This window comes from Peromyscus maniculatus, chromosome 18, assembly GCF_049852395.1.
Source record: "Peromyscus maniculatus bairdii isolate BWxNUB_F1_BW_parent chromosome 18, HU_Pman_BW_mat_3.1, whole genome shotgun sequence".
Classification (NCBI taxonomy): Eukaryota; Metazoa; Chordata; class Mammalia; order Rodentia; family Cricetidae; genus Peromyscus; species Peromyscus maniculatus.
Window position 1 is genome coordinate 38698388 of NC_134869.1, and position 27168 is coordinate 38725555.

A 27168-nucleotide genomic window follows, 5' to 3' on the forward strand; every position below is an offset into this window, starting at 1 on the left:
CTACTGATCATCAGATGAGATGCTTAGTCATCCTCCAGTTCATGATAAAGTTCCATTTCATGGGTTGAAATGGCACTTGTCAGGGTTAAGTGGCAACCCCGGCCTTGGTGCCTCAGTGGTCAGGAATGGCAGAGTTCTCCTTGGGCCCCTCTAGATACAGTCCTCAGATGGACTGGAAGATTACATGTTCAAATACTTTTTTCCCCAGAAAATGGCTTCTTTGTTATTTTATTCTTTCTCTCACACAAACACAATCATTTCTTATATGGACAAGATGCCATTGCCTAGTGGATCTACAAAGAAATCCAAAGGATAGTGAATGTTGTTCTAATAGTTAATCATCTATTAATTCATTTCATAAGATACATAAAGGACTAAGCATACGAAGAAGCCCTGTAGGTGCTGAGGAGATGTCAGCAGGGGAAAGATTACTAAGGACAATTGCAAAAACCTAGGTGTAATTTGTGTGGGAGGCCTTACTTCTATGAATGACCCTGGAGATGTCATGGTACAACTACCATATTGCACGATATGTTCAATTATATGTTTGTAATTTTAATTTTCTTTTAAGCCTTCGAGGCAATGAATATAGAGATCTCAGACCTATAAATCAGAAATAGAAATCTGCTTTTCTTCAGGTAAATGAAAGAGAATCAGCAATAGATTTGGAATTATTACATAACATTGAATGCTTTAGTGTTAACATGCAAAGAATTGTGGGTACTCCACACTAGTTACTTCAGAAATAGGGTTATTGAAAATAGCAAAGAGAACCACTAGCCTGTGTAAATGTACATGACATATACTATGGATAGATGAAAAGCTAAACATATATTCAACAAGCATTTGTTTTGATAGATCTACTGAGGAAGAGAGGCATCATGGCACAGGGGCTTGAATAAGAATGGAGGTCTGACAAGGCTGGAACCAAATCCAAGGTCCAACACTCACTAGCTGTATAATATCTGAGTTATGAACAAGCCACCATAGTTAAGCTCTTTTGCCTGTTTTCATATCTGTAAGGTGAAGATGATAAAAGCACACCACGTGTATCTTCATTTCTGAGAATACATACAATGTTAAAGTAGTGAAGAATGCCTAGTATACCCTGAGAATTCTTATAATCTTATACCTTCAGGCTATAGGTTAGAAAACTGGGCAAAAGAAAGGTACATATCATTGGTAACAATGAAGAGTAAAACAAATGTGAAATAAGTTCATTAAGTTATTTTTTTTAGCATAGTATGAGTCCTTTATACTTTATTTCATTTGATTAACACCACATCATCATTTAGCAAATCAAAGACTGGACATCAGAGACGGTAGCCCATATCCAAATCAGAACGAAGTCGTGAAAACAACTACTGACCCACAGCCAGCAATCAAGGTGTGCTGCAGACACTGTGAGAATTCCATGTGTCTGTGAGCTGATTGCCCTTCAACAGCAGCTCTTTTGGGGGGCGGTCCTTTACAATGACAACTTCCCCTCCCCTCAACTAGAATGCCAACTTGACGCCTCTCTTTTTCCACGTTCAAATGATGGTTTATGGTAGAAACACGCCCCCCCCCACCCCCAACGCTCCCATTCCATTCCACTTCTTTGATGATTACTAACCTGAATGTTGCTTGGAAGAATTCAAGTACCACTGCCCCCTGCTTTACTGTTTTCAGTTATAATCTCTACCATAAACCAGAACACTTTTGATCAAATTCTCATATGAACCACAGGTATGAGCTAAATATTACCCAAACTCCTTTATGTAACTTAAAAACATACTTCTTCAACCCCATCTGTTTTCCTCTTGTTCTGTAGCCTCACCTGAGACACTTTGATGTTGTAGAATATGCCCAATGCATCATTTCTGATTCTGCTCATACAGTTCTCTACATATTCGCTTCTCTTTTGCCCATTTAAATTCAGTTTATCCTCCAGAAATAACTCTGGATAAATTTTTCCCAGGAATCCTTCACTGCCCACTTCAATACCTTTCTTGGTTTTGAACTATCATTCTTAGATTGATATTTGTTGTACTACATAAGAACATTTTCCACAGCATGCTGCAATTGTTTGTTTACTGTCTGACTGCCCAGATGATCTACACAAACTGCAAGGAAGTGAGGAACTTGTCATACTATTTTACTACTGTCTAACCAGCATAGCTGCGCATAACCTGGTCTGTGATCCATCACTCAATGTGGAGCACGGCTCTCTGTTAATAATGATAATGCAGTTATTAACTTGTATCTCTTAGGTTTACCCAAGATATCCTCTTAAGATAGTAATATAGGGTGCTGTGGGATAATGTTTTTGTACACTGGTTTAACAAAATGCTCATTGGCCAGTAGCCAGGCAGGAAGTATAGGTGGGATAAGCAGACAAGGAGAATTCTGGGAAGAGGAAGGCTGAGTGAGGAGACGCCAGCCTGCCATCTGGGGAGTACCATGTAATGGCACATAGGTAAAGCCACAGAAAATGTGGCGACATATAGATTAACAAAAATGGACTGAGATTAAGCGTAAGGGCTAGTCAGTAGTAAGCCTGAGCTAATGGCTATGCAGTTTTAATTAATATAAGCCCCACTTGGGGGATGCAAGTGGGAGAGATTTGTCCTGATCGCTGGACGGCTGGGACACAGGAAAACTTTCAGCTACAATAGGGCATGACTCATTATTTCAATAAATACTTTTCAAATACATGACTTAAATTCAACTTCATCAAAAAAATTGAATTACTGCATCTGAGACAACTTTTTACTTTCTTTGCTAACATATGACATGATTCATAACATTTGATGTATGAAAGGCAATTAAACAAAAAGGACAAGGGGAAAAGCAAAGAGAGTGAGCTTGGGGAGTAAAGCACAGGTACTCCTCTTATCTTCTAAGACATGAAAATAATTACAGAATTCTTGTTCTCCTATTAATAAGTCCCTTAGTAAGCCTGAGCTAATGGCTATGCAGTTTTAATTAATATAAGCCCCACTTGGGGGATGCAAGTGGGAGAGATTTGTCCTGATCGCTGGACGGCTGGGACACAGGAAAACTTTCAGCTACAATAGGGCATGACTCATTATTTCAATAAATACTTTTCAAATACATGACTTAAATTCAACTTCATCAAAAAAATTGAATTACTGCATCTGAGACAACTTTTTACTTTCTTTGCTAACATATGACATGATTCATAACATTTGATGTATGAAAGGCAATTAAACAAAAAGGACAAGGGGAAAAGCAAAGAGAGTGAGCTTGGGAAGTAAAGCACAGGTACTCCTCTTATCTTCTAAGACATGAAAATAATTACGGAATTCTTGTTCTCCTATTAATAAGTCCCTTAGCACGACAGGATGGAGAACTAACCATGTAAGTGGCTTATTCCTGGGGACATAGAAAATGGTCCAATAAAATCTTCATAGGCATTTTCTCTGTGTTGAGTTGTAAGCAGCAAAACTGTCCAAAGTGCAGTGACTTTGAAAATGGGAAAAGGTCTTCCTTCGTATTCGAGATAGAGCAGAGCTGAGACCTCTTGCTTTTCTCTGTCTTAGCCTCGATCTCAGTCTTGTGGCTGCATGGCAGCAGCCACCCCAAGCATCACCTTCAGACAGATCTTGTCCAGAGAAGAAAGACAGCATCCCATGATGGGACTCTTTCTAAAACTCATGAGGTTTCCCCCTCAAATCCAGCAGCAGATTCATTTTCAACATGTGTCCCTTTACAAAATCACATTGTGTTCTTCAGCAAAATACTGTAAATGCAGCTGAAGGTAGAATCACTTGGTTCCATATACAGAGAAATCATGGTCTTCTAAAGGAAATGGCTGCCAATCGGGATGAGGACTTAAAGGAAAGGAGGACATTGCTGGTAAGAAAACACAGAAGCCCATCTCTGGAGACCACGGATATTTGTGCGCATTTCTATGATGAGGAAAGACTCTCGTTTGGGCCTGGGTGACACCAAACGGCAGAAAATGTCCTCTATAGGAAGATCAGTCTTCAGAGTGTCAGGTATTATTTCTTTCTGATGAGTGGACAAGGAGACTGAAGCAAAGGTTCAAAATATTGTAGCTTACTGTCAAGAATAATTACACCTCTGAAAAAATTTTAGCAAGCATTTGTCACTTTTTGGTTTTCCAGCATTTGAGCTCCATTTTTATCTGGGGCCAATAACTCAATGTGGGATGTGGGAGGAAGGCAAGAACTCCCTCTTGGTGTCAAAATGGAAAGGACAAAATGCTAAATATTCCTTCTCACTTCCCCTGGCACCTAAAGTTGAAGCATGTGTCCTGGCCTCCATCAAGTGGATGCTTCAGCCCAAGACTGTGAATCCTAAAGAAGTCATGTAAAATGTCTGAGAAGCAGAGAGATCATTCCCTGAGATGAGAAGTTGGCACTGAGCATGGAGTGACAACCACATTAATGGCACCAAGTGAGTCAGCTCTTCTCGGGTGTGACTTGGGCAAGCTATCTTGATTTCTAAGTCTCATGATAACCTTATGGTGGGTTTTGTTTTTCGAACCTTCTCAATAATGTGACGGATCCCTTTCGGTACTTTTAATAAATTCATTTCTACTTAAATCTGCCTGAGTTTATTATATTGTTTGAAACCCAAAATTATGTCTAATGTATCAATAGATGATTTCAAAAAACAAATGCAAACTTTTAATAATCATTTTGGTGATCACTAAATAGTAAATAAAAACTGTAATTTGCAATGTACACAAAGTGGAAGCAGATCATTTTGTAAATGTGCTAGTATTTCACTATGTTGCCAATAGAAGGTATGGGGAATGAGGTGTGTACTTAACAGTCCAGAAAAGCAGTCTAAAGGTTAAAAAAAAAAAAAAAGAATACAATAGCAGGCAGAAAGTTTCACAAATGCTGTGTACACAAGTGACAACAAAAACATTTTTAGTAAGCTTTTGAATTAATTTAAGCATCTAGAACAGAGGTTTTTAAACTTGGAACCACTGCCCTGTGGAAGGTGACTATTTTAAGCACACAGAGTAAGCCATGAACAGCAAAAGCGATTCCATGTTGCCGCACACCATAGATACACAAGAGCTGAGCGGTCTTATTTGAGCCTGCCTACTATACTTCGGACAATATACTCAGTACCTTGACCTTGAGAACAGCAGAACAAACAGGTTAGAACCCTCATAGACAACCAAACCAAACAAAGAAAGCTACACTATAGACTGGGGTGTTAATTTTGATTAATATTTGCAGACTTTTTTAAAAAAAAATTGTGAGACCAAGTGTGCATGAGTAGCAGAGCATTGAGGGAGAAAGTCTTGTGCAAAAACAAAAGAAAAGTCTGTAGCTTCATTCTAACAGACAAGAACCAAAGATGGAAAGGAATAAGTTATTATTCCAATTGTCCCTGTTGCTAAATTCTTGTACGAGAGGAACAAAAATCCATTACCAGGAGAGTTCCCTGTAAGAAGTTTCAAGCATCCACATAAAGTTTAAACTATAAGAAAAAAAGCGAAGCATTTAGAAAATAAAACTATTTGAGGAGATATAAGAACAGTAGTTGAGTATAATTGTTTGCAAGCCATTCTGAGTCAGAAATCTAAATGTGTGTTTATCCTAAATTTTACCTTCAGAAGTGGCTTCCCTGGACACATATTCAGCTATTTATTCTGGGAACAAAAAGGTGTTTTACAAATTTTAAAAATCCATCACCCTGTTTAATGAATGTAAATTTTGTAAAAAATTAGTTTTTTTTTTGGGGGGGGGTAAGAGGTTGTCAAATAATAGCGTGAAGCAGAGTATTTTAATTCTAAACAATCTGCCAGCATTTGAAAAGGGTGTTTTTGTTTGTTTGGATGCTTTAAATTATAGACAATAGCATATCCTCATACCACTGTGGTTTCCAAACACCTCCTGTGTAGCAATAATAGATCATAGCATCAATGCCTACAAGCAGGAGTATTATGAGTTACAATATTGCCAGTGCTACATTTGTACTCCATTGCAGAACAACCTGAAGGGGCTCTACACCTGTCAGCAAAATAGTGCAAACATAATAGTCTACAGGGGTGTTTCCAGGTACTAAAATACACCCACCACTCACTGTGGCTGCTAGCTTGAAATATTACCAAGACATAAAATGAATCTGTTGGTAAAATTGAAGTTTGTGAAATGCTTTTTTTTTTTCTGAATGCCCTGATAAAGGGCTTTGACCACTACAAGCTCACAAAAATAGATAAAGTATATCCTGGCAGATTAAAAAAAAAAAAAGGGCACTGCCTTTTGTAAATCAAGATGTCCAGTGCTTACAGGAATAGGCACAGTGTCTTCCTAGGATGCCTAGTGCTTGCAGCTGTGTGCATAATGTGTCTTCATTCTTCAACTCTTTTCTCACACAACTGTGACACTAGCAACCAGTAGAGAAGAATATGTAATTCAATCAATCAGGAAAAACATTGTTTATACTGAAAAATATAGTTAAGAACTTATACTGACCCTTACCAGTCACGTGGATTTTAAAAGAAGTTATCTATTTTCTCTAAACTTTAATTTCTTCAGCTAAGAACCATACAGAATAAACTACCTAATAAATGTTCATAAAGAATGACATAAACTGGGCGGTGGTGGCACACACCTTTAATCCCAGCACTCGGGAGGCAGAGGCAGGCGGATGGATCTCTGTGAGTTCGAGGCCAGCCTGGGCTACAGAGTGAGTTCCAGGAAAGGCACAAAGCTACACAGAGAAACCCTGTCTCAAAACAAAACAAAACAAAACAAAAAAAGATATAAAAAATTTAGATAATACCTCTCACATAAAGAACTTCCATTTATTTTAATATTCATATTGATGGTAAATAAATACAATGTTTAAAACAAAATGAAAAGCCAAGAGTCAACTTGTTTTTCAGTCTTTCCTCCAAGAGAAGCCAAAATGTCCCAGAACCAAATGGAGAAAGCCTACACGCTAACTTTGATAAGGAACATGTCTGGAGGAAGTAAAGAGAGGAAGATAAGGGAAAGGGAGGAGAAGAGCGGGAAGGAAAGACAAACGCGAGGGAAGAAGAGGACGTCCAATCAGAAAGGAGAAGGTCCTCTGGTCCTGGGGTAGACTGTGCTGCTTTTCATACAGTTCAACTGAAGTTATAGGAGCATGAATTATGGATTATAATTGTGGAAACAAGAGAAAAATGCTGCTGGCATATTTTATTGCATACTGATCTGCCTTTTTTGTTTGTTTGTTTTTTGTTTTTTTGTTTTTGTTTTTGTTTTTGTTTTTTTTTTTTTTGTTTTTCAAGACAGGGTTTCTCTGTGTAGCTTTGTGCCTCTCCTGGAACTCACTTGGTAGCCCAGGCTGGCCTCGAACTCACAGAGATCTGCCTGGCTCTGCCTCCCGAGTGCTGGGATTAAAGGCGTGCGCCACCACCGCCCGGCTGATCTGCCTTTTTTAAGGGAAACTGATGAATACAACTTTTTTCTCTCTTATTTCAGAAATTTGAGTAGGGATTTTCATTTATTTTTAAAGGTTCTTATTTCATATAAGAAATAAGAATGTTGACTTTCATGCATTACAAATATACATGCACGTATTCAGTAATGTACTTATTCATTTTAGCTTTGTAGTTAATTATTTGACAAATTAAATGCTGATTAAGGCAGACCCAATGTTTGGAAAACTTGCAATGGTATCAGTATTCTGTGGTATGGATTGAGCACAACAAATCATTATGAAATGTTCACCTTTATGCTTTCAAAATATATAAAACTTCACAGCACTTTTAAGTGGAGCATAGATGCATTTGAGTGAATTTTACAATAGTAATATAGTAATTTTACAATAAGAGTGATTCAGCTATCATCATGATAAATATACCCTACTGTCTGTTTAGGAGGGAGTTAACTTCAGTGTATTATCTCTGTTCTCATGGCTAACTTTTAAGCTTGCCTGAAAATCCACATGCAAGGGAGCAAGTACTCACATACATAAGCCTATGATTCTCAAATAAAACCCTCAAATACACTTATTGGTACATAACACTTTATAAGAACATGGTATTGAAGGTGTTGTTGCTACTGATAATCACCATGGCTTTGTGCCTGCCATTACCTTCAAGCTACCATAATGTTATGAGCACACACCAATAATAATGACATTTCCTTTTTGCTTTTTATCCACACCTCATTGCTTACATTGATTTGCATAAGCAATTTCCACCCTGATAATTGGAGCCAAACATGTTGTTGTAGGTTACCTTATGGAAGAGAGCAGTTAAATACTAATTAAGAGAAATCTTTCTCTATTCAAACATATTTTGGAAGTTATTGACTTGTTCTCACAGGCTGAGCAGGAAGGTGACTCACTCTCTGACAGGTTTGAGTTTACTTCAAACTTAACGACCTTTTTTTAAAAAATATTTTTAATTCTCTAATGTCAACCCATAATAACATGAAGAATGATACTGCCAGGCTCAGATCATTAGAATAATATTGTTTTGTTTTAAAAGAAAAAGTGATAGTACTATAGATTAATTATTTTAATAGCTATTACCTTGGCCTTCCATCAGGGCTGAGAAAAGAATTTGGGAGCATTCATGACACAGACAAAATAAGATATTTAAATAGTATACCCCGAGTCTGTGTGCCGGGAACGTCACTAATTACCAAAGTCCTAATAGGTAATGCAGTTACTTTCTGGTCATCTTTACTCAATGGCATTATAGTAGGAGAAAAGTTTGGGGCTGGGGAAACATAAGCTCACTTTAGATTTTATATTCAGAGTCGTCTTTAAACAAAAAGCAACTTTAGACATCCACTGATTTGGTTCTTCTCACTGTGCTTGCCATATCTCAGGAATACTGGCTAACCTGGGGAGATACAATGAGGAACCCGCTGTTGTGATCATTCAAGTCAAAAGTGTGCAAACCTCAAGATATGCAAACCACCAAAATAACTATTATTCAATTGCAAGGTACCCTATGGATGGGTCAGTAGTATGTCTTTTATTTCTGTACTTATTGTAGAAGATTAATAACTTCCAAACATTTAAATTTATATAGACATGACTGGTATTGAGATACTTAGTATGATTGAATCAAGGTAAATAACATGAACAATGCCAATATTGTGATAAATGCATATTAGTTACATGTGATACCAAAGCTACTGACTTCCTGGAAGCTACTTTCTTGACTTGTCCTCTTACATCCACCTTGACTTTATAAAATGCTCATACACAATGTTAAATCCATGTCTTCTTGAACAGTAGAATGGTTTTGAGATTGCTCTGAGTTTGTGGAATATATTACATGGAAGAATAAGTATGTAGAATTTGAAAAAATATATACATTTCTACATCTTGAAAAAAAATATATATATATTATTTATAACTGGGAGACATAATCTAACAATGGTAAAGTTTATATTTGATTTCCTCCATGATCCATTTTCAATACAAACATTAAAACTGAAGCTGGTTTATTTAGTGATATCAAGTGCTAGCCCTTTAAAAAGTGGTTCAACATCTTTAAATAAAGCTATCTACAAGTTTATTTAGTAAATAAATGATATTCATAAGCTAAGATTAGTTCATAATTTTGCTAATAAGTCAGGTTAAATTTTTATGCTTGAATTGAAAGTGTCTTTGTTATATTTTAAAGGAGGCAGCATCAATAGAGGATGACAGGACGGACGCTAGCAATACCTGTGTTTCCTGTGTTTGTGTGAAGAATGGAGCATAGACAGGAATGGCAAGAAGGATTAGGACACACGCTTCAGAAGTCTAAAATTCCCTGAGTTCTGCCTAGTGTTAAAAACACCTCCCCTTGTTTGAGAAGGTAAGCTGGTGTTGAGTGTTAACCCTCCCTTGTCTGAATTCCCTATAACAACAGTCTACAAAAGGAATGCTAATTTTCCTCGAAGCCAACCTCCAGGACAGGCTCCTGCCACCAGACCTGTAAACAGAGTCAATTCCGGTCAAGGAGAACAGCTAGGAATTCTGGCCTTAGGAAAACATAAAACATGTTAAAGAAATCGTTAAGAAATTTCAAAAAGTCCTTAGCAAATAACATGTAAGGCAAACATATGTTAATCACAAAAAATCATAAATGTCTGAAGCAAAGCAGGAAAATAAATATGTAGCTTACACTCCAAGACAGCGTCAGTTGAATTTCATGCCAGAAAAATAAAACACATGATCAGCAAAGCCGCAACAGATGCTCCTCTGGTTTTATACAGTTGCATTGCTGCATACACTGATGGCTACCCGGTATCAATACTCAGGAGGACATCAGGAAACTCAAAAATCGGAAGTCACTTTTGCACATGCAGCTTGTGGTATACCTCCATCAAATTAAAACAGCGGTCCCAAATTAAAAATATCAAATAAAATTGCCTAACTGATCCACCGCCCTCAATGAATCCTATATTTAGAAACTATGAAAGATGGGAAAGATCTTGAAAATTTATTTTTGCATTTTATAACTATAAGGTTGGAGGCCAAGAGAGATTTCATGGCTTGGAGGAGGCTCAGCATTAATTAAGAGAAATGAGAATTATTTCTCCCTGCTTATTCTATTGCCTCAAGCCTCCCACAAATGCCTGCTGTCATTTTGTGTAATGGATTAAATATAACAGTAGATATGTAGAGCTTGCAAAAATATAATCACTTCTGTGTCTTGAAATATATTATTTATGAATGGAAGATATAATCAACAGCAGAAAAGTTGAAACTAGGTTCATTTTTGCAAGTTCCACTTTCAATTCAAACATAAAAATTTAACCTCACTTATTAGCAAAATTATGAACTAATCTTAGCTTATGAATATCATTTATTTACTAAAGAAGAGGTTTACAATAATTTTCTTGTGATGAATATGTAATGTCCTTCTCCATCTCTTTTAATTTTAGTTTGAAGTCTATTTTGTTAGATATTAGGATATTAGCTACACCAGCTTGTTTCTTAGGTCCATTTGATTAGAAAATCTTTTCCCAACTCTTTACTCTGAGGTAATGTCTGTCTTTGAGGTTGGTAGGTGTTCTTGTTTGCAGGAGAAGGATGGGTCTTGTTTTCCTAACCATTCTATTAGCCTGCATCTTTTTATAGGTGAATTGAGTCCATTGATATTAAAAGATATTAATGACCAGTGATTGTTAACTCCTATTATTTTAGGTTTTGTTAGTGGTGGTAGTAGTATGCCTGTGTCTCCCTTCTTTGGGATTTGCTGGTGTGAAGTTATCTATTGTCTGTGTTTTCATGGGTGCAGCTAACTTCCTTGGGTCGGAGTTTTCCTTCTAGTACTTCCTGTAGGGCTGGATTTGTGGATAGGTATTGTTTAAATATTAATTAATCTTAATTAATCTCTCCTTTCATCCCAAACCAAAAGGCCCATGAATCTCTGAGCCCCTTCTTCCTCCTTCTTGTTCATCTCTCTGTCAGTATTCCTGGCTCCTCCATCCTCTCTATGGCTAATTCCTGTCAACTAGTCACTGGCTCCACCCCAATCCAAGGTTAATTTTATTAACTCAGTCTCATAGTTTCACAGTGCAATCAAATATCCCACAACAGTTTTTTTTTTTCCTCAAAAAGTTTTGGAGTCCCTGCCTGCTGAGGTATATCTTCAGTTTAAAATACATATTGCCACACAAATTACTGTGCAATATATAAAATATTGTCGAAACTCTATTTAAATACTTTTAAAAGAAATTTGAATATATAAACTAACCCAGAAGTCTATTAGATAAATTATACCTAATATATTTGTAAATACTTTTGCTTTTTTTCTTTAAAAAGCTTAGAATAGCCAGGCAGTGGTGGCACACACCTTTAATCCCAGCACTCGGGAGGCAGAGCCAGACAGATCTCTGTGAGGCCAGCCTGGGCTACCAAATGAGTTCCAGGAAAGGCGCAAAGCTACACAGAGAAACCCTGTCTCGAAAAACCAAAAAAAAGCTTAGAATAGTCCATACAGATATGAAAAAACACAAATTTTGTTTGGTAATAAAGAAGAAGCTACTATAATAATAGGATAGTATATCATAGCATGAGGGAATTATTTGAGTACATCATGAAAAAATTTAAAGCCAAAAGAATGAAAGAGGAAAGACTGAAAGAAAAATAACTTATGAAAACACCTAGTTCACAGTTTGGATTTGCCCAAGCCAGTAACTATAAAAATAATTCATTTGCAAATAATAAACTTTCATTTGTCAACATAGAAGTAGCCATGGTTAATGTAAAAACAATTAATAGATTTTCCTCAGAGGTAAATGCTGACATCCCAGAGTAGCCTTTTCAACAACTTGTAAAGTAAGACTCCCCAGGGCCTTGTGAATGGCAAGCTTATTAATATGAACTCTCCAAACACCACGACATAAAGTGTCTGTTCAGGAGGTCATCTCCAAAATGTACCCCATACATCTTCATGCACAAGAAATGATAATTTATCACCCAGACAGAAGGATCTACTGTAAACTAATCCAAACTGCTGATGATACACTAAATCAGTTTGAGTGATAAGTATAAATGGAGCTGGAAGCAGAGTACCGAGGGATACAGATCCACCTGATCAATGAGATGTCACAAGGCAAATGAAATGCAATGTTGACAAACATAGGCTCCCTTGGTTGAAAATTAACCAAATCAAGTATTGGAGCATAAAAGTGCACGTTAACAGTAGCTTCACATGAAGGTTTATTTTAATTTTTTTTTTTAGCAGTTTCAGATAAAACTGCACAGGCTGGGCCAGTGGAATAGAATATAGGGTGTACTCAAAATAATATATTTTACATACCGTAGAAAATATGAGAGGGAAAGGAAAAGGGATGCAAAGACATTCTGCCCAAAGAATGCAACCATAGTCACTCAATCTGATGTGCAAATACATGTACATAGTTAAAGGGAAATAATAAAAATTGTATGCAGAAAACGATTTCATATCAGCTTGCCACCGGGAATTCAAATTCAATTTCTATTTCCCTTATGAAAACTTAAATGTTTTCTGAAACTGTCACGTTACAAATTCGACGGGGAAAACAAAGTAGTGGGGATAAGGGAAGGACATTCCTCTACATAGTTTATATTCATGGAGGGCACTCTTTGAGGTGAAGGGGGAAAAAAAAGACTTTCTCAACTATGTGATCAGAATGGAGTCTTCGTCCCTCAGCAAATAGAACCTACATCCTTCAGCAAATACGTTCGATGGAGTCAGCTATTCTGAGGGCATCTGTAATGAAAAGGGCTGATTAAAGTAAATTTTGATGGCTGCTAAAACTAATCTACAAAAGTAGCTTGGAAGGAAACTTATTCTTCAATAAATGTATATGCTCTTCTTATTTGTTGCATTAAATTTATAGTTTGTCATAGCAAATTTAACTCTTGCCTTTGTGTTTTATCTTCCAGCTTATTTTTTGATAAAAATAGAATTCTACTACAAAAATAGAGCCCAACCCCAGTTGCAGTTTATTTAAATTTCAAAATGAAAAGCTTACTAAGAACAGATAAGATTGATTGCTCTCTCTGTCTTAGCATAATTGTATTTCAGGTGAACATCAATTTACTTTAAAGGACACTTCTAAGTAGCAGAATGCATCATAAATAATTCATCAATCACAGTGACTAGAAGAGTGATTTACTCCAGCAGATTCAATAGAATCAAAGTTCTAATTTTTTATAGTTGTATCTGCTCTACATTTTTAATAATTTTGATGTATACAAATCCATTCTTACATTTTCATGCTTATTACCCTAAATGTCATATATACAACTGTCTTTTCTTTTTTTTCCTTTTATTAAAAATATTTTTTTCGTACAATATATCCTGATTAGATTTCCCTCCTTCTACTCCTCCCCGTTCCTCCGCAGTTTCCCTCCTCTCCATATCCATTACATTTCTGGCTCACATTAGAAAAGAAGAGGCTTCTAAGAGATAACAACAAAAAAATCACATAATTATCTCTTTTCTTTTAAAATGATTCATTTTCCTTTCAAATAAAAGTATTTTATTTTTACTGGGACAAACAGCAACTCTGTGTATCAGTAGTAAAACAAAACATAGACAGTACATAACTGAAAAACAAGTATAAAATTTTCTCAATTATATAATTTTAGTAAAGTTATCAATTTGTTTTCATATTACTTAAACATCTCAATTACAGTAAATAATAGCAGTTTTTCCTGGAGCTCTTATGTAAGTTGTTCAGGATCTGACATGTGCAAAAAGTAGTTCAGTTTGTAAATGCCAATTAAATACCTCTAAATCATATACCAGTTTGGGTTTGGGCAGATGATACACTGAGTATCCTATGACAGTCTTTCTCTTTTATCATACTGAAGGAATGAACCTGCCTTGCACACCTCAAATTTCTCCACCACAGTTGCAATTTGTTATTAGTGATTTCCCAAACTGTGAAATAACCTTAAAAGAAATATAACGACAAGAAAAAAATGGTAGCAAAAAAAAAAACAGAAAGCATTTTACTTACTTGCAAGCCCCTCTGAAAAACGGAATGGCCCATAAAATTAGCCAGCATTCTAATGAGAGCAGCACCCTGTGGAAAAAGGTATCGGAAAGAAAAGAATGTCAACAAGTGTGAGTCCGGCAGTGCCACATGTCAATCAAGAAGGGCTCACTCTCTTCACTCTGTTCTATTTGGAAAATATGCAAGGAGGAAAACATGAAATAGTATGTCACTTACAGGATGGAAAAATCCATGTTGTGTACACCTAAATGTTTTCTGGATCAAAACCTACTACTTCAAGGCGAAAATCCCTCAGACACAGTATCCCAAGAAACAGTCTGTAATTAGGAGTAATAAATACTTCTGTGAACTTGGTACATGGCAAACTTAATAAAGCACGGTACTTATACTCAAAAGCCCATGATCGGGTAACCTAAAGATACCCATGGTAAGAAATATTCATAGGAAAGCATAATTTGCAGGTACTCTAGCTGTTCGCTGAACTCCTAACTCAAGTGGGAATGCTTTACGGCAAAACCCAAGAAGAGAGTGTGAAGCAGTCAGGTTATCTGGGTTCAAATTCTGTCTCTGTTAATGTCTTAACACTTTACCAGGATGAATGATTAGGCCTCTCTTCTCTTATTTTCTTCTCTTGCAACATAGAGTTACCAAGAATCCTATACAGTGAGACATTTTTGAAGATTAATTAATGTGTATGTATGCATGTATGTATGTATGTATATGTGTGTGAAGTACATACATTGTAATTAGTGTATATATGTGTGTGTGTGTAAAGTACGTATTTCAAAAATTAGTACATATATGTGTGTGTATGAAGTATATATATATATATGTATATATATATATATATATATATATATATATATATATATATATATATTAAAAAGTTGTGTGTGTATCTGTGTAGAATAGTGCAAAACAGGGTCTGAAAGATAGTGTGAGTCATCAATGCTATTTTCATGGTGGCCCAATATTTTTGTCATATCTATTTCTTATAGAGGCTAGATGCAGTTATATGTACCTATATCTAAGGAAGTATATGTAGTTAATATATTTTGATTAATAAAATAAAATACTAAATTAGAAAATTGAATACTACTATTATAATGAATATAGAACACTATCAGCGCAAAATGTGAATAAGTAATCAACTTGAAGCCATCCAAGTGATGAGGGGCTACCCAGGATGATCACAAACCTGAATGTAAACTACAAATTAGTCTTCTAGACATCACCAGTTCATACTGAGCTGCTCAGGGGTTATTAAGCAGTGACTGTTTAAGTATAAATGACAGTCTAGGTTTAGTGGAAATTCCTTTGTGCCTACGTATCCCTCTCCACCATCCTTACAAATGCACATACTGCAGTAACTCCTCTCTCCAAGGTGTCTCTTTTAACTTGTATTAATGCACATCAATTGTACATGCTGATGAGGTTCACTATGACATCTCACTGCACGCATCCAGGGTATCCTCTTCAAAGAGAGAACCCTAGAATACTCATCAGTCCTCCACTGCCCTGCCACAAGTCAGTCCAGCAACACAACTGAGATTTTCTACTGTTTGACACTAAAACTGTTCCCTTTAATTTTGGAACGGTGGTGCAATATAATATTCTCACTCCATTAGTCAATCACCCTTAAAGCATTCTCATAAAAAAAAAAAAACTCAATTTCCCGAAGAACTTGTTCCTCAAACGAGAATGTTATCATCATCTCAACAAATAATGAGCTGACAAACCATAAAGTTTTATGCCCCTCCAGATATATTTCCCTCTCTCATCTTCTACTCCTTTCTCTCTCTATCTGTAATATTTTGCTTCTTGCTCTCTGTCTTCTGCACACTTGTATAAGTCCATAAAACATAAGCATTTATGATTCAATCTGGGGAGCGGGTGAGAATCCCCTGTAGAAGGCATCAGCTCTGCTCCCTGAATTTCCTTGACAAGCTCTCCTCCTATGTATTTTCCAATCTAGTCTACCCACCCTGAGGGGAAAATCTGTCAGTTCTTCAACAACACTAACCCCTGCCACCTGGGGAGAGAGAGACTCCTAGGCAGTCAGCTCCAACTTCCCTTCAGAGCAGAAGAGCCATCTTCAAATGATTTAAGTGATTCCCTCCAGGTAATGATGACTTGGTCCCTTGTCGGGCTATAAAAACTATCAGTTTGGCGTGAACTAATGACAAAAGAGTACTTTGTAATCATAAAGAATGGGCCTGTTTTTCTTGTCTTAGCCAGGCTGGAGCAGGGTGCTGAGAAATAAGACATAGAAATATAGCCAATATTCAAAAGTCATAATAACACCGAGCTCTTCATTATTGTTATATCCTCTAACTCAATTATATTTCAGAAAATATATTATCTGGATATTTTGATGTTGCCTGGAGCAGTCTACACTCTTCTATATTTAACTGACCTTTTCTGGTGATTGCTAATTTTTAAATGCCTATTTTAAAGAAGTCTGCAAAGAGGTGTCAGGTGGGCTGACCAAATGTTCTTTAGTCAGTATATAGGACACTTATTATGCATGGCTATAACAAAGGCCACACCTTACAGCATAGCTAAAGTCACCACACATACTTCTGTTTTGAGGAAAGTACTGAATTACATTTCTCTGTATCTTGAAAATATGTATTTACCTAGCTGACCTCACTTATAACGTGGCAAATTATCTTCACTTGTGACTGAAAGTGCCAGCCTCAAGAAAACGAATTGGACATTTAAGAACCTTGAGGGGTTTATGGAATGAAATTGTATTGTTTCTCAGGAAAAGTTATCATGACTTTATAAAGCAAGATCCAGGGGGATATACTGTGCTATCTGACTGATTTGTTTAGGATATCATAAACAATATGTCACTAAAAGGGGGTTATAAACTCAATCATAATTTAATAGTTTTTCTTCTTCTGACCTTTATTTTTTTGGTTTACTTGGTAATAATCTGAGTACCTAATGATTTCAGAGATGACACTCAATATATCCAGAGAAAGGACCCCCTCTCCTCAGATTTAGCACATTCCTTCCCTGCAGTTGGCTAAGATGAGCTCCCTTAATTCAATAATGGTTGACAAAGAGAGAAACTGTCTGCACATATGGCAATTACTTTGTATTCTTGAACACTAGCTATTCATCAAGGATATAGCCTTTATTGTTTCACTGGTATGTTTTCACAATATGTAATCACTTTTTAAGAGAAGGTAATCTTACAAACTCAATTATTTCCCTAGCATATGTTTAGTGAGATGGTAGTTTGGTCAATATCCCACAGAATACAAATAGGGTTGATGTAAATATACCTCATCCCTATGGGATTGAAGGGTCTAAAGAGTGGCATTTCTGTTATACCTGGAAAGGTGGACATGCCCAGGCCCCATCTACATGATGTAAGGGGAATAGTATTTACATAGTCAGGCAGGTGAGGAGGTGAGAAACATGAAATATCGAAGGTCATACAGATAGGAAGGCATGAAGCCTCATAATGGGAGATTGTGTGGGAAGTAAGTTTGAAGCAGATTTTAGAAGCTTGAATTGCAGAACTAAAGCATGTTGGAGGTGAGGGATGTTGTTTTTCTCTCTTGGGGGGCCTGCCACTCAGCTCCTAAATAAGTCACACATGGAGGCTTATTCTTAATTATGAATGTCCAGCCGTAGCTTGGCTTTTTTCTTGCCATCTTTCCTTAACTTAAATATCCCATCTATCTTTCACCTTTGGGCTTCTCCTGCTGTTACTTCTGTAAATCTTACTTCGACTGTGTGGCTCACCCCTGATGTCCTCCTCCTTCTCTGGCTCCTAGATCTCTCTCTTCTCCCAGATTTCTCCTTCTATATATTCTCTCTGCCTACCTGCCCAACCTATTTCTGTCTCCTGCCTTATTATTGGCTGTTCAGTTCTTTATTAGACCATCAGTGTTTTAAACAGGCACAGTAGTAACACAGCTTCACGGAGTTAAACAAATGCAACATAAACAAAAGTAACACACCTTAAAATAATATTCTACTGCCGAGGGCTTAAGTATGATACCCCAGAACAGGTAAGATAACCAGAAATAAACAAGAGGAATGAGTGGTCGCAAGACAGTTTAACAAATGTGACAGAGGCAAGTTCGATTTCTAGTCTAAGACAGGAGAAGATGACCTTAGGAGACGTGCATAGATACACACTTTAGGAGAAATTAGCTAAGCTGGTGAAAATCACTTGGAAAAGGTGAAGTTTTCAAAATAGGTAGAGAAGCAGGGGACTAGAGAGAGGAAGGGCAACAGAGAAATGAGCGATGGGAGAGGGCAGAGCTGGAGGCATAAACAGGGTTGGGAGTAAGTAAGAATGCCAGAGGAATGGGCTCTGGTTTCAATGAAGGCAACAGAAAATACAGTCTATAGGGCTTTCTACAGACCATATCGCCTTCTCTGTAGTGCTCAGGATAAACACTCAGGAATTTAAAATTAAAAGCAAAGGCGGGGGGATGCCAGAGTGTGACAAACAGCTGAAAGCGACCTGGGTATGAGCAGAGTTGGGGAAGGACAAGGTTGGGGTTTGTGCTTTTAACTTCACGGAAAATAATATTTAACAGAGGACTGCTGTGGGCTGGTCTGTATGTCAAGTTACTCTGATTGGTCAATAAATAAAACACTGATTGGCCAGTGGCCAGGCAGGAAGTATAGGCGGGACTAATAGAGAGGAGAAAAGAAAGCATAGGTTTCCTGAGAAAAGCCTGAAGAGGGAAAGGGGAGGGAAAGGTCACGAAGAGATTTTAGAAACCAAAGCACAAGACTGAAACAGTCTGAACACAACAGACTTCAGCTGTACAAGGAGGCATGGTCTGTCTGTCTCTCCACTAAGGACCCACCACCCAAAGCACTTCCTAGTACACAAATGATTCTCAGATAAGCAAAGGTCCATCTCTTTCAACAGTGCAAAGGCAGTCTTTAGATTATGTCATCCTGAGAGTAGAACTAGATTTCCAAATAACTGCAGTGAGGAGGGAGGAGAGAAACTTGTGGAGCGTTAGAAAGCCCTGTCTTAGCAGAAATCATTCAAAATGTATCATTCACTAAGGAATAATGGTGCGATAGAGTCATGATGTAACAAAGAAGGTATCATTATTTTGTCTAATCAGAAGTTTGAGGCTCAAAAAGATTGTATAACTTGCTAAAGTGACCCAAATTAAGTAAAAGAGGTATGATTAGACACCCACTTATACCCAACTCCAAATCATTCGCTTTAACTGATGTAGGTTACTGTCTTAGGATCTGCAATCAAGATAGAATCTAGACACTTTTGAAAATCATTGTACAAAATGAGAACCTAGAGAGAAAAATGTTGTGGAATATTATTTTAACTAGGCAAAGATGTGTTACATTTATATTGCAGAATATTACTTTATGACTTTAACTGTGTAAAGGTGTAATACATTTGTTTATGTTGCATTTGTTTAATGATGGAAGGGTGTGTGTCTAATTATGTAAAAATGTGTTTGCATTTGTTTCCCCTTGCCTGCCTAAGGCACCTGAATGGTCTAATAAGAAGTTAAGTAGCCAATAGCTAGGCAGAGAAAAGATACGTGGGGCTGGCAGGCAGAAAGAGTAATTGGAGGAGAATTCTAGGCTCTGGGAGACTGAGGAGAAGAAGAGAGAAGAGAAAGAGGAGAAAGGGAGGCAGGTCAAGCCACCAGTCAGTCAGACAGGAGAAACAGTGAAAGTAAGATATACAGAAGGAAAGAAAAGTAAAAAGCCCCCAGGCAAAAAGGTAGATAAAAAGAAACAGGTTAATTTAAGTTAAAAGAGCTAGCCAGAAATGAACCTGAGCTGGGCTGAGCATTCGAAACTAGTAATAAGTCTTTGTGTGATGATTTGGGAGCTGGTTGGTGGTTCAAAAGAAAAGGCCTGGCTACAGGAAGAAAAAGAAAACAGAAGTGGTTAGAATTGTTCAGTTTAGAATTAGTAGCATTCTGACAGCCCAGGAGGAAAGGAAACTAATCCAATAAGATGTGAAATGACTTTCCAATACTCTCAGGCTGGAAATTAAGTGGAACATTTGGAGGACATGGGAGAATGAGGCATGTTGGTATACTGAGAAACACCAAGCTGCCTTAGCACAAGTTCAGTGCAAACCCAAGGCTACAGGAGCCTAGAGGTTCTGCATCCCCCCCCTACCCCTTGGAAAATCAGGATTAATTCGGTAGAGCAGTTGGCAGTATGAAGATCCCCAAGTAGGATCTATCTACCTTGGGTTTGTCGCAGTCATCAGCTGGTATTCAGTCTCTACTAACAGGAGTCTAAACAAAACTGGAAGTTTCTTTTCAAGCCCCGTAAAAGTCTTTGGGTAATGAACCTTCTATTCTGCGGGCATATGCTTTATGGTTCATTCTACTGTTAAGCTGGAAGGAGGTGAGTAACCCCACATCACTGCTTCCACTTTGCAGATGGGAGAGACTGAAGCAAAGGGATGAGACCATTTGTTCAATATCTGTGGCCACAGTCAGTATTGGAACTTGTCTCTGACCCAATTAGCTTCCATCCACTTCATTGTTTTTAATTTTAGTTCCTTAAAGGGCAAAGAAATCTGTGCAGTGAGAAAGTCCTGTTCTATTCTGCACTGTTGAAAGGGTTAGTATATTGATTTCAAAATCAAAGTGCTTTTCAAATGTTAACTTTCAGAAAGATGTCTCTTCACTAAGCATGGACACACACACAGAGAGCACAGCATTCTGACATAATCTGTTAATGTAGAATGTCTTTGGACTGAAGGAAGAGAATACATTAAATCCTCCCATGGTTTTTGTAAAAAAAAAAAAAAATGCTTTCTTCTTTTAAAGATAATATGAGCTATTTTAGCATGTGAAAAAATGGGGTGGGGGAGGAAAATACCTAATCTTGAATATCCCTGACTCACATACTGATCTGATCAAACTCCCTGCCTCCTTATTCTCTTTCAAATTCATAGACTCTTTCATCCATCAGTTGTTACATACATATGTCTGTATGCACATCAGTACATAGATATAAGCTGCTCAGTCTGTAAAATATTTATATACATATGTGTGTCTGTGTGTGTGTGTGTGTGTGTGTGTGTGTTTTCAGAGCTGATCATTTGGTACTGGATAACAAATTGGTATGATCTTCCCTGGGGGGAAAAAACTAGTTTCCTGCTCTCAGTATGCTCTAGTTGCCTGTAATTATATCATAATCTAAAGGAAAAGAATAAGAGTAGACAGAGGATGAAAACGGAAATAAAATTAATTCTAATCATGAAAGCAAAATTAATGCCCAATTGCTCCATCACCCAGGCTTAGAACCTTGGAGTCCTCTTTGATTTATTGCTTCCTGAGGCCAAGCCTCTACCTCTGTGAAGCTGAATTATTTCACGGCCTCTTAATGACAGCCCCTGATGCATTCTCACCCTCACAAATCTATCCTGTGGGCCACATCAAACCAATTTTAATAATTACTTCGGAAGCCTAATGTGTGCTAAGCTCTCTTGTTCTGCTGTCAACTCAAGCTTGTTAGATGATTTACATATCTACTAGTACACTTAAGGGGTAGCAGTGATGACAGCGACAACTCTATTGTTCCGATTAAGAACAAGGAGGTCCACCTGTAATTTTTGACTACTCATTAAAATTATTCATAAAATAGTTGGAATAGTGTTTGCCATATAATAGCTTCGAAAAATAGCTATATTGAATTGTGGTCATCTAAGTTACTTGTCTCCCAAAATCTTTACTGCTAACCACCATCCTAAGGTTATAATCAAGGCCATAATAATTCCCAAACTACAGAGGTAAGGACAGGCAGATAAGTTACTTCAAGGATACCCTGGTCTACATAATAAGTTCCAGGACAACCAGAGCTACACAGCGAGACCATGTCAAAAAACCAAAAGAAGAGTATGAATGACCATGATATTGTATATAGAGATAAATCAACGTGAAAGGATAAAACTAAGAGCAAAGTTAACAAAATGGGGCACCAAAGAAATGGTTACGTGATCAAAAATGCAGCATAAGAATCTATAAATAACGAACAATAAAAAAGTAAGGTTCTAGACTTTAAAAATGACCAAGGAAAAAAGACAAGAAAAAAAATCACACAAATGAGTGATATTAAGGGAGAGAAGGTAGGCTTTAACTATAGAAAATGTTAAAAATTAAAGTTACTATAATTTCTGTCAACTTTTGTATTATATATGAAAATTCTGATAGAAAGAACTTCCAATATATTTTAATTTTTTAAAAAATGATCAAGAAGTAAAAAGGCTAACAAGAAGTTCAAAAAAATCATAAATTCTAAATTTACACTCTCCAAAACAAAGTTGACATGTAAGCAAACTTTTAAGGGAATTTTATAACATGTAAATACTTTGTTCTAGAAAAAGCACAACAAATTAACTGAAAAGATAAAAAATTCCTAACCTTAGATGATATGGAGAAACTACTATGCAATCTATGAAAATAAGTGTATGTGTGTGTGTGTGTTTGGGTAGAATGATTCTGGAAATTCCACTTACATAAAATAGCATATATAGCACATTTGTTATGTAATATATTAATATGAATACAACTTAATCAGTGAATTACACCTTGTTATATATAGAAAGCAGGAAATACAAAGTGACAGGGAGATTTACTTTATAACCTAAGTTGTAAATGTATTGCATTAACGTTTTAAAGAAGAAAATTCATTTAACTTCAATATCTAGGAAGGACTTTTGATAAGATTATTCAAACACTTTAAAAATTATTGCATATCTTAATAAACTAGGAAGTAATAGGAATCTATTAGTGTATCTTAGGGCATCCTCTAAAAAATAAAGTCAGTGGTGAAGCATTTTACCAATTTCTGTGAACATGGAAATGACGTGTGAATAAACTCTATTAATACTTATATTTAAAAGTACAATGAAAGAACTGAACTAACAAAAGAAATGCAACAAAAGAGATATGAAGCAACAAGTAAACATTATTCAGCAATGATGTGAAAGTTCTTGTGGAAACTATAAACAATCTATGGAATTAATCTATAAAATCAATACAATAATGCATCAATGCTGACCAAAACAAGATCAATGAATAAAAACTTAAAAGTCTAGTGTATCTTTGAAAACTAATCAAAGGAATAAATTCATAGAATCCTGTTCTCAAAAGAAGATACGAACAAAGGAAACAAAGCCAAAAGCAATAAGGAGAATGTCAAAGGTATTCAGCTCTCAACAGGGAAAATTATATAGCTTAACCAAACACACAGCACTATAGATGAATGACTACATTTACCACAAGGATAGTCATTACAAACATTTTTCACAATCATACCTTCTTCTAAATATTTTTCAGGTTTTTTTTTTTAATCTGAAAATTCACAACGATAAATTAACAGAATTTTAAATAGGAGAAATGTAAAAATAAGCTTTACTTTGCATAACGTACCTCTGAATCTGGAGTGGTTATAGCCCAGAGAGCAGTGGTAGGCTTGGGAAGTCAGGATATGGACTATGAAGTGACCTATCCTGATGGCAGCTGTAGCTGAGTAATGATACTTATTCTTAAAGGACCAGTAGAAAGGACAGTGGAGAATTCAATATAAAATACTGAAATGATCAATTATCCAATCAAAAATTAAACTACATTTGATACCATAACAGAAAGAAACAGTAACACATATACAAACTGACAATTCATTAAAGACCTCCAAATAAAAATACAAATGTTTAAAAATATTAGTAGAAAATGTAAGAAAGTAGTTTTATAATTTGATAATAAAAGGTGACATTAAAAATCAAAAGTAAAAAGTCTACAAAAAATGGACAGACTAACACTAAACTTAAAAACCAATATGAAAAATAGACAGTAAAATTGACCTATCAGTCTCACTAGCAACTAACAGCTAGTTTACAAAATACAAAAGAACATTTCTCTTTAACTAATGATAAAAAAGAATAATCAAACATTAAAAATACAAAAGCAAATCTACTGGATTATGGGAAATAGATGTAAATTGAAAATTCAAGAAATAATAAGATAACTCATAAAAAGAATCTGAGGAGTAAAGAAATACAAATTAAAAACAGTATAATGGTGTTATACAGTCATAAACCAAAGAAGCAGATGAAACTGAGAAAATGCCAACCATCAGGGAAGACTTGGAATATGGTTTCCTAGGTGCTCCTAACACATCATGTACACAGGTACCAATGCCTGACAAGAAAGGGCATGCCAAGGTAAATTTACAGATTATGTTTAGTTGGAACATGGGTAATAATTCCATGCTTGCTAGACGTAAAAAAAAAAAAAAAAGATGCAGAGTATAACCCACATTCTAGACCAAACAGCAGTCAATTAACAACTTAGTAGAATGATGTTGTGAGTCAAGAGAAAGTTTGGAGTAAGAAAGACCAGACTGCCATGTGGAGTAATTACAGATGTGGAGGGCAAACAAAATGTGAAAAAAAGAGCCCTGAGTTTCTCAACAAGGGGAAGTTACAGAAATCAGTCCAATCCATAATAAGAAAAATAATGAAGGGAAAATGGCCAATGTTTTAGTAACAACCCAAAATAGTGTTTCTGTGGAGAATATTCATTTTTATAAAATGTGCTTCAAAGAGTGAGTGAACTGAGATGAAGACTAATAAAATTTCTCAATGTGTAATTAATTTTAGACATGATGGGAGGGATTTGATCAACTGTTAAGAATAAAAGCTCACAGCAATTTTAAAAGAAAGAGAATGGTGAAAATATGTGGGGTTTTTTTTCTCTAAAAGAACATAAGACTAGGTAAATGTAAATCAAGGAACTTTCTTAGTGAGATGAAAACATTCTAATATTTCATATAGACCAGAGTGATTGAGTAGAGAAAGAAAAATTGGATGAATCACAAGAAAAAAAAAAAGGCAATGCTGCATAGAACTACCTGGAGTAGATAGCAGGCTGAGTCCAGCATACGGTGGAGGGGTGTTCACATCACAGCAAAGACATTCATCCACTTCAATGAAGAGCCAGGGAAATGAAAGACAAGGTTTGACAGGCAAGATGCAAGGGATTAGAGATGAGAGGACACTGACTCCTTTATTGTTTCTATTATTTCAGGGGAAAAAGAAACAGTCATCCTATGAAGACAAGTAGGAATCAAAGAGTGTAGACATTGAGGAAAGAAAAAAAAAGGGATCCACTGTCCATCACACTGAAAAATTACCTTGGGAAATGTAGACGCCACACCTTATCCACCAGTGATTCCTGACCAGTCCACATAACATAAGGATGTAATGAAAAAGATGCCATTTGTAACAATGCTTTTAATTTACTCAAATCCATGAACATGAAGACGAATTTACAAATATGCCTTTATTCTTGTTTTATGGCAGCTATGAATATAAACATGTGGATGAAATGATATTCTATTTGATCACTGGATGTCTGCTACTGTAACAAGTATCCAATAGCATCAACTTATAAAAGGAAAAAGTTTATTTCAGCTCACAGTTACAGAGACTCTAACCCATGACTGACAGGCAGTGTGGCTATGGGGTTTGTAATGAGACCACACACAATGCCGGGAGCTCATGGCAGAGCACAATCACTTGCATCATGGCTGAAACAGAAAAGTAGACACAGAAGCAAGGAGATGAATTCCTGCTGTCCATAAGAGGTGAGGGCTTCTGGGAAGTCACTGTTTTTTACCTCCACTTTCTGCCACCTTCCAGATGCACTCTGTGACCTTGCCCTTGACATATGGGCCTTGGAGTTCATTTTAACCTATAGCAGCTGATCTGTTATCTCTAGGAAAAGAAACCAGGATGTAGAATAGGAAAGGGATGGATGAGGGCTTTTAACTCTATCACTTTACTCATTTGACAGAACATTAGTAACTATGTCCAACAAAATAGTGACATTTTACTGTTTGGTTTTGAGGTAATGAATATATGACACAATTTTTTATATGTCTGAAATTTGTCTTAGGATTTTTATTTAAAAATGACAAATATACTTATTTGGAAAAATTGTCAACCTATACACCTTACAATCTCATTATCAATTCTACATGTTATATAAATGTCTTATCACTCAAACTCTCTGATGTATTTGTAGCAGTTCCTAGCAGTATTTTTATCATATAGTTTGCTTATTTAAAACTGACTTATCCATAGAGAAAAATGTTGACTAGAAATAGCCATAGACTTAGTATAAATCTTCCCACAATTATGATTATATGTATAATAATTTGCTTGAAAAATTAACCTAATAACCTCATCAGAGAAAAGCATGTTCTTGTAGTATGTGACAATTAATACAGAGATCTACAACTGGTCAACTTGGAGAGAATAAGAGACTTCAGTCCAAATGTGATGTTCATATCACACACCTCTCCACAAGACTCAAGGATCTATGCAGAAGGCATGAAAAAATTGAAAGATCCAGAGGAGATGGATGCCTTCAAGGAAACAGTCTTTCCATACACAATAGAGTAGATGCTCATATAAAGTCATAGATGCTCATATAAAGTCACAGTGGTTGTAACAGAATGCACATGACCTGCACATGCTCAAGCCAGACAAAATCCCAGCATAGAGCAAGGAAGGTTTTCATGCAGTCACATGCCTAGCTGTGGAGGAGTTTTAGTATTTGATTGCTGCGGGAATATAGAAGCCAGTCAGTGGAGTGACATCTGGTAATAACTACACTCCAGAGAAGAGTCAACACCCAGGAGTAGCTGGCCAACATAAACTGGACTTCATGAG

The 27168-nt window shown here is 36.4% G+C and overlaps 1 protein-coding gene across 1 annotated transcript in view; it reads right to left on the reverse strand.

The window, feature by feature from the left end:
- Positions 1-27168, reverse strand: part of Trhde (thyrotropin releasing hormone degrading enzyme) — a 407391-nt gene that overhangs the window by 119317 nt on the left and 260906 nt on the right. The window contains exon 7 of the mRNA XM_006988963.4: positions 14448-14513. Coding sequence (XP_006989025.1) covers positions 14448-14513 — 66 coding nt within the window. The remainder of the gene's footprint in view (positions 1-14447; positions 14514-27168) is intronic.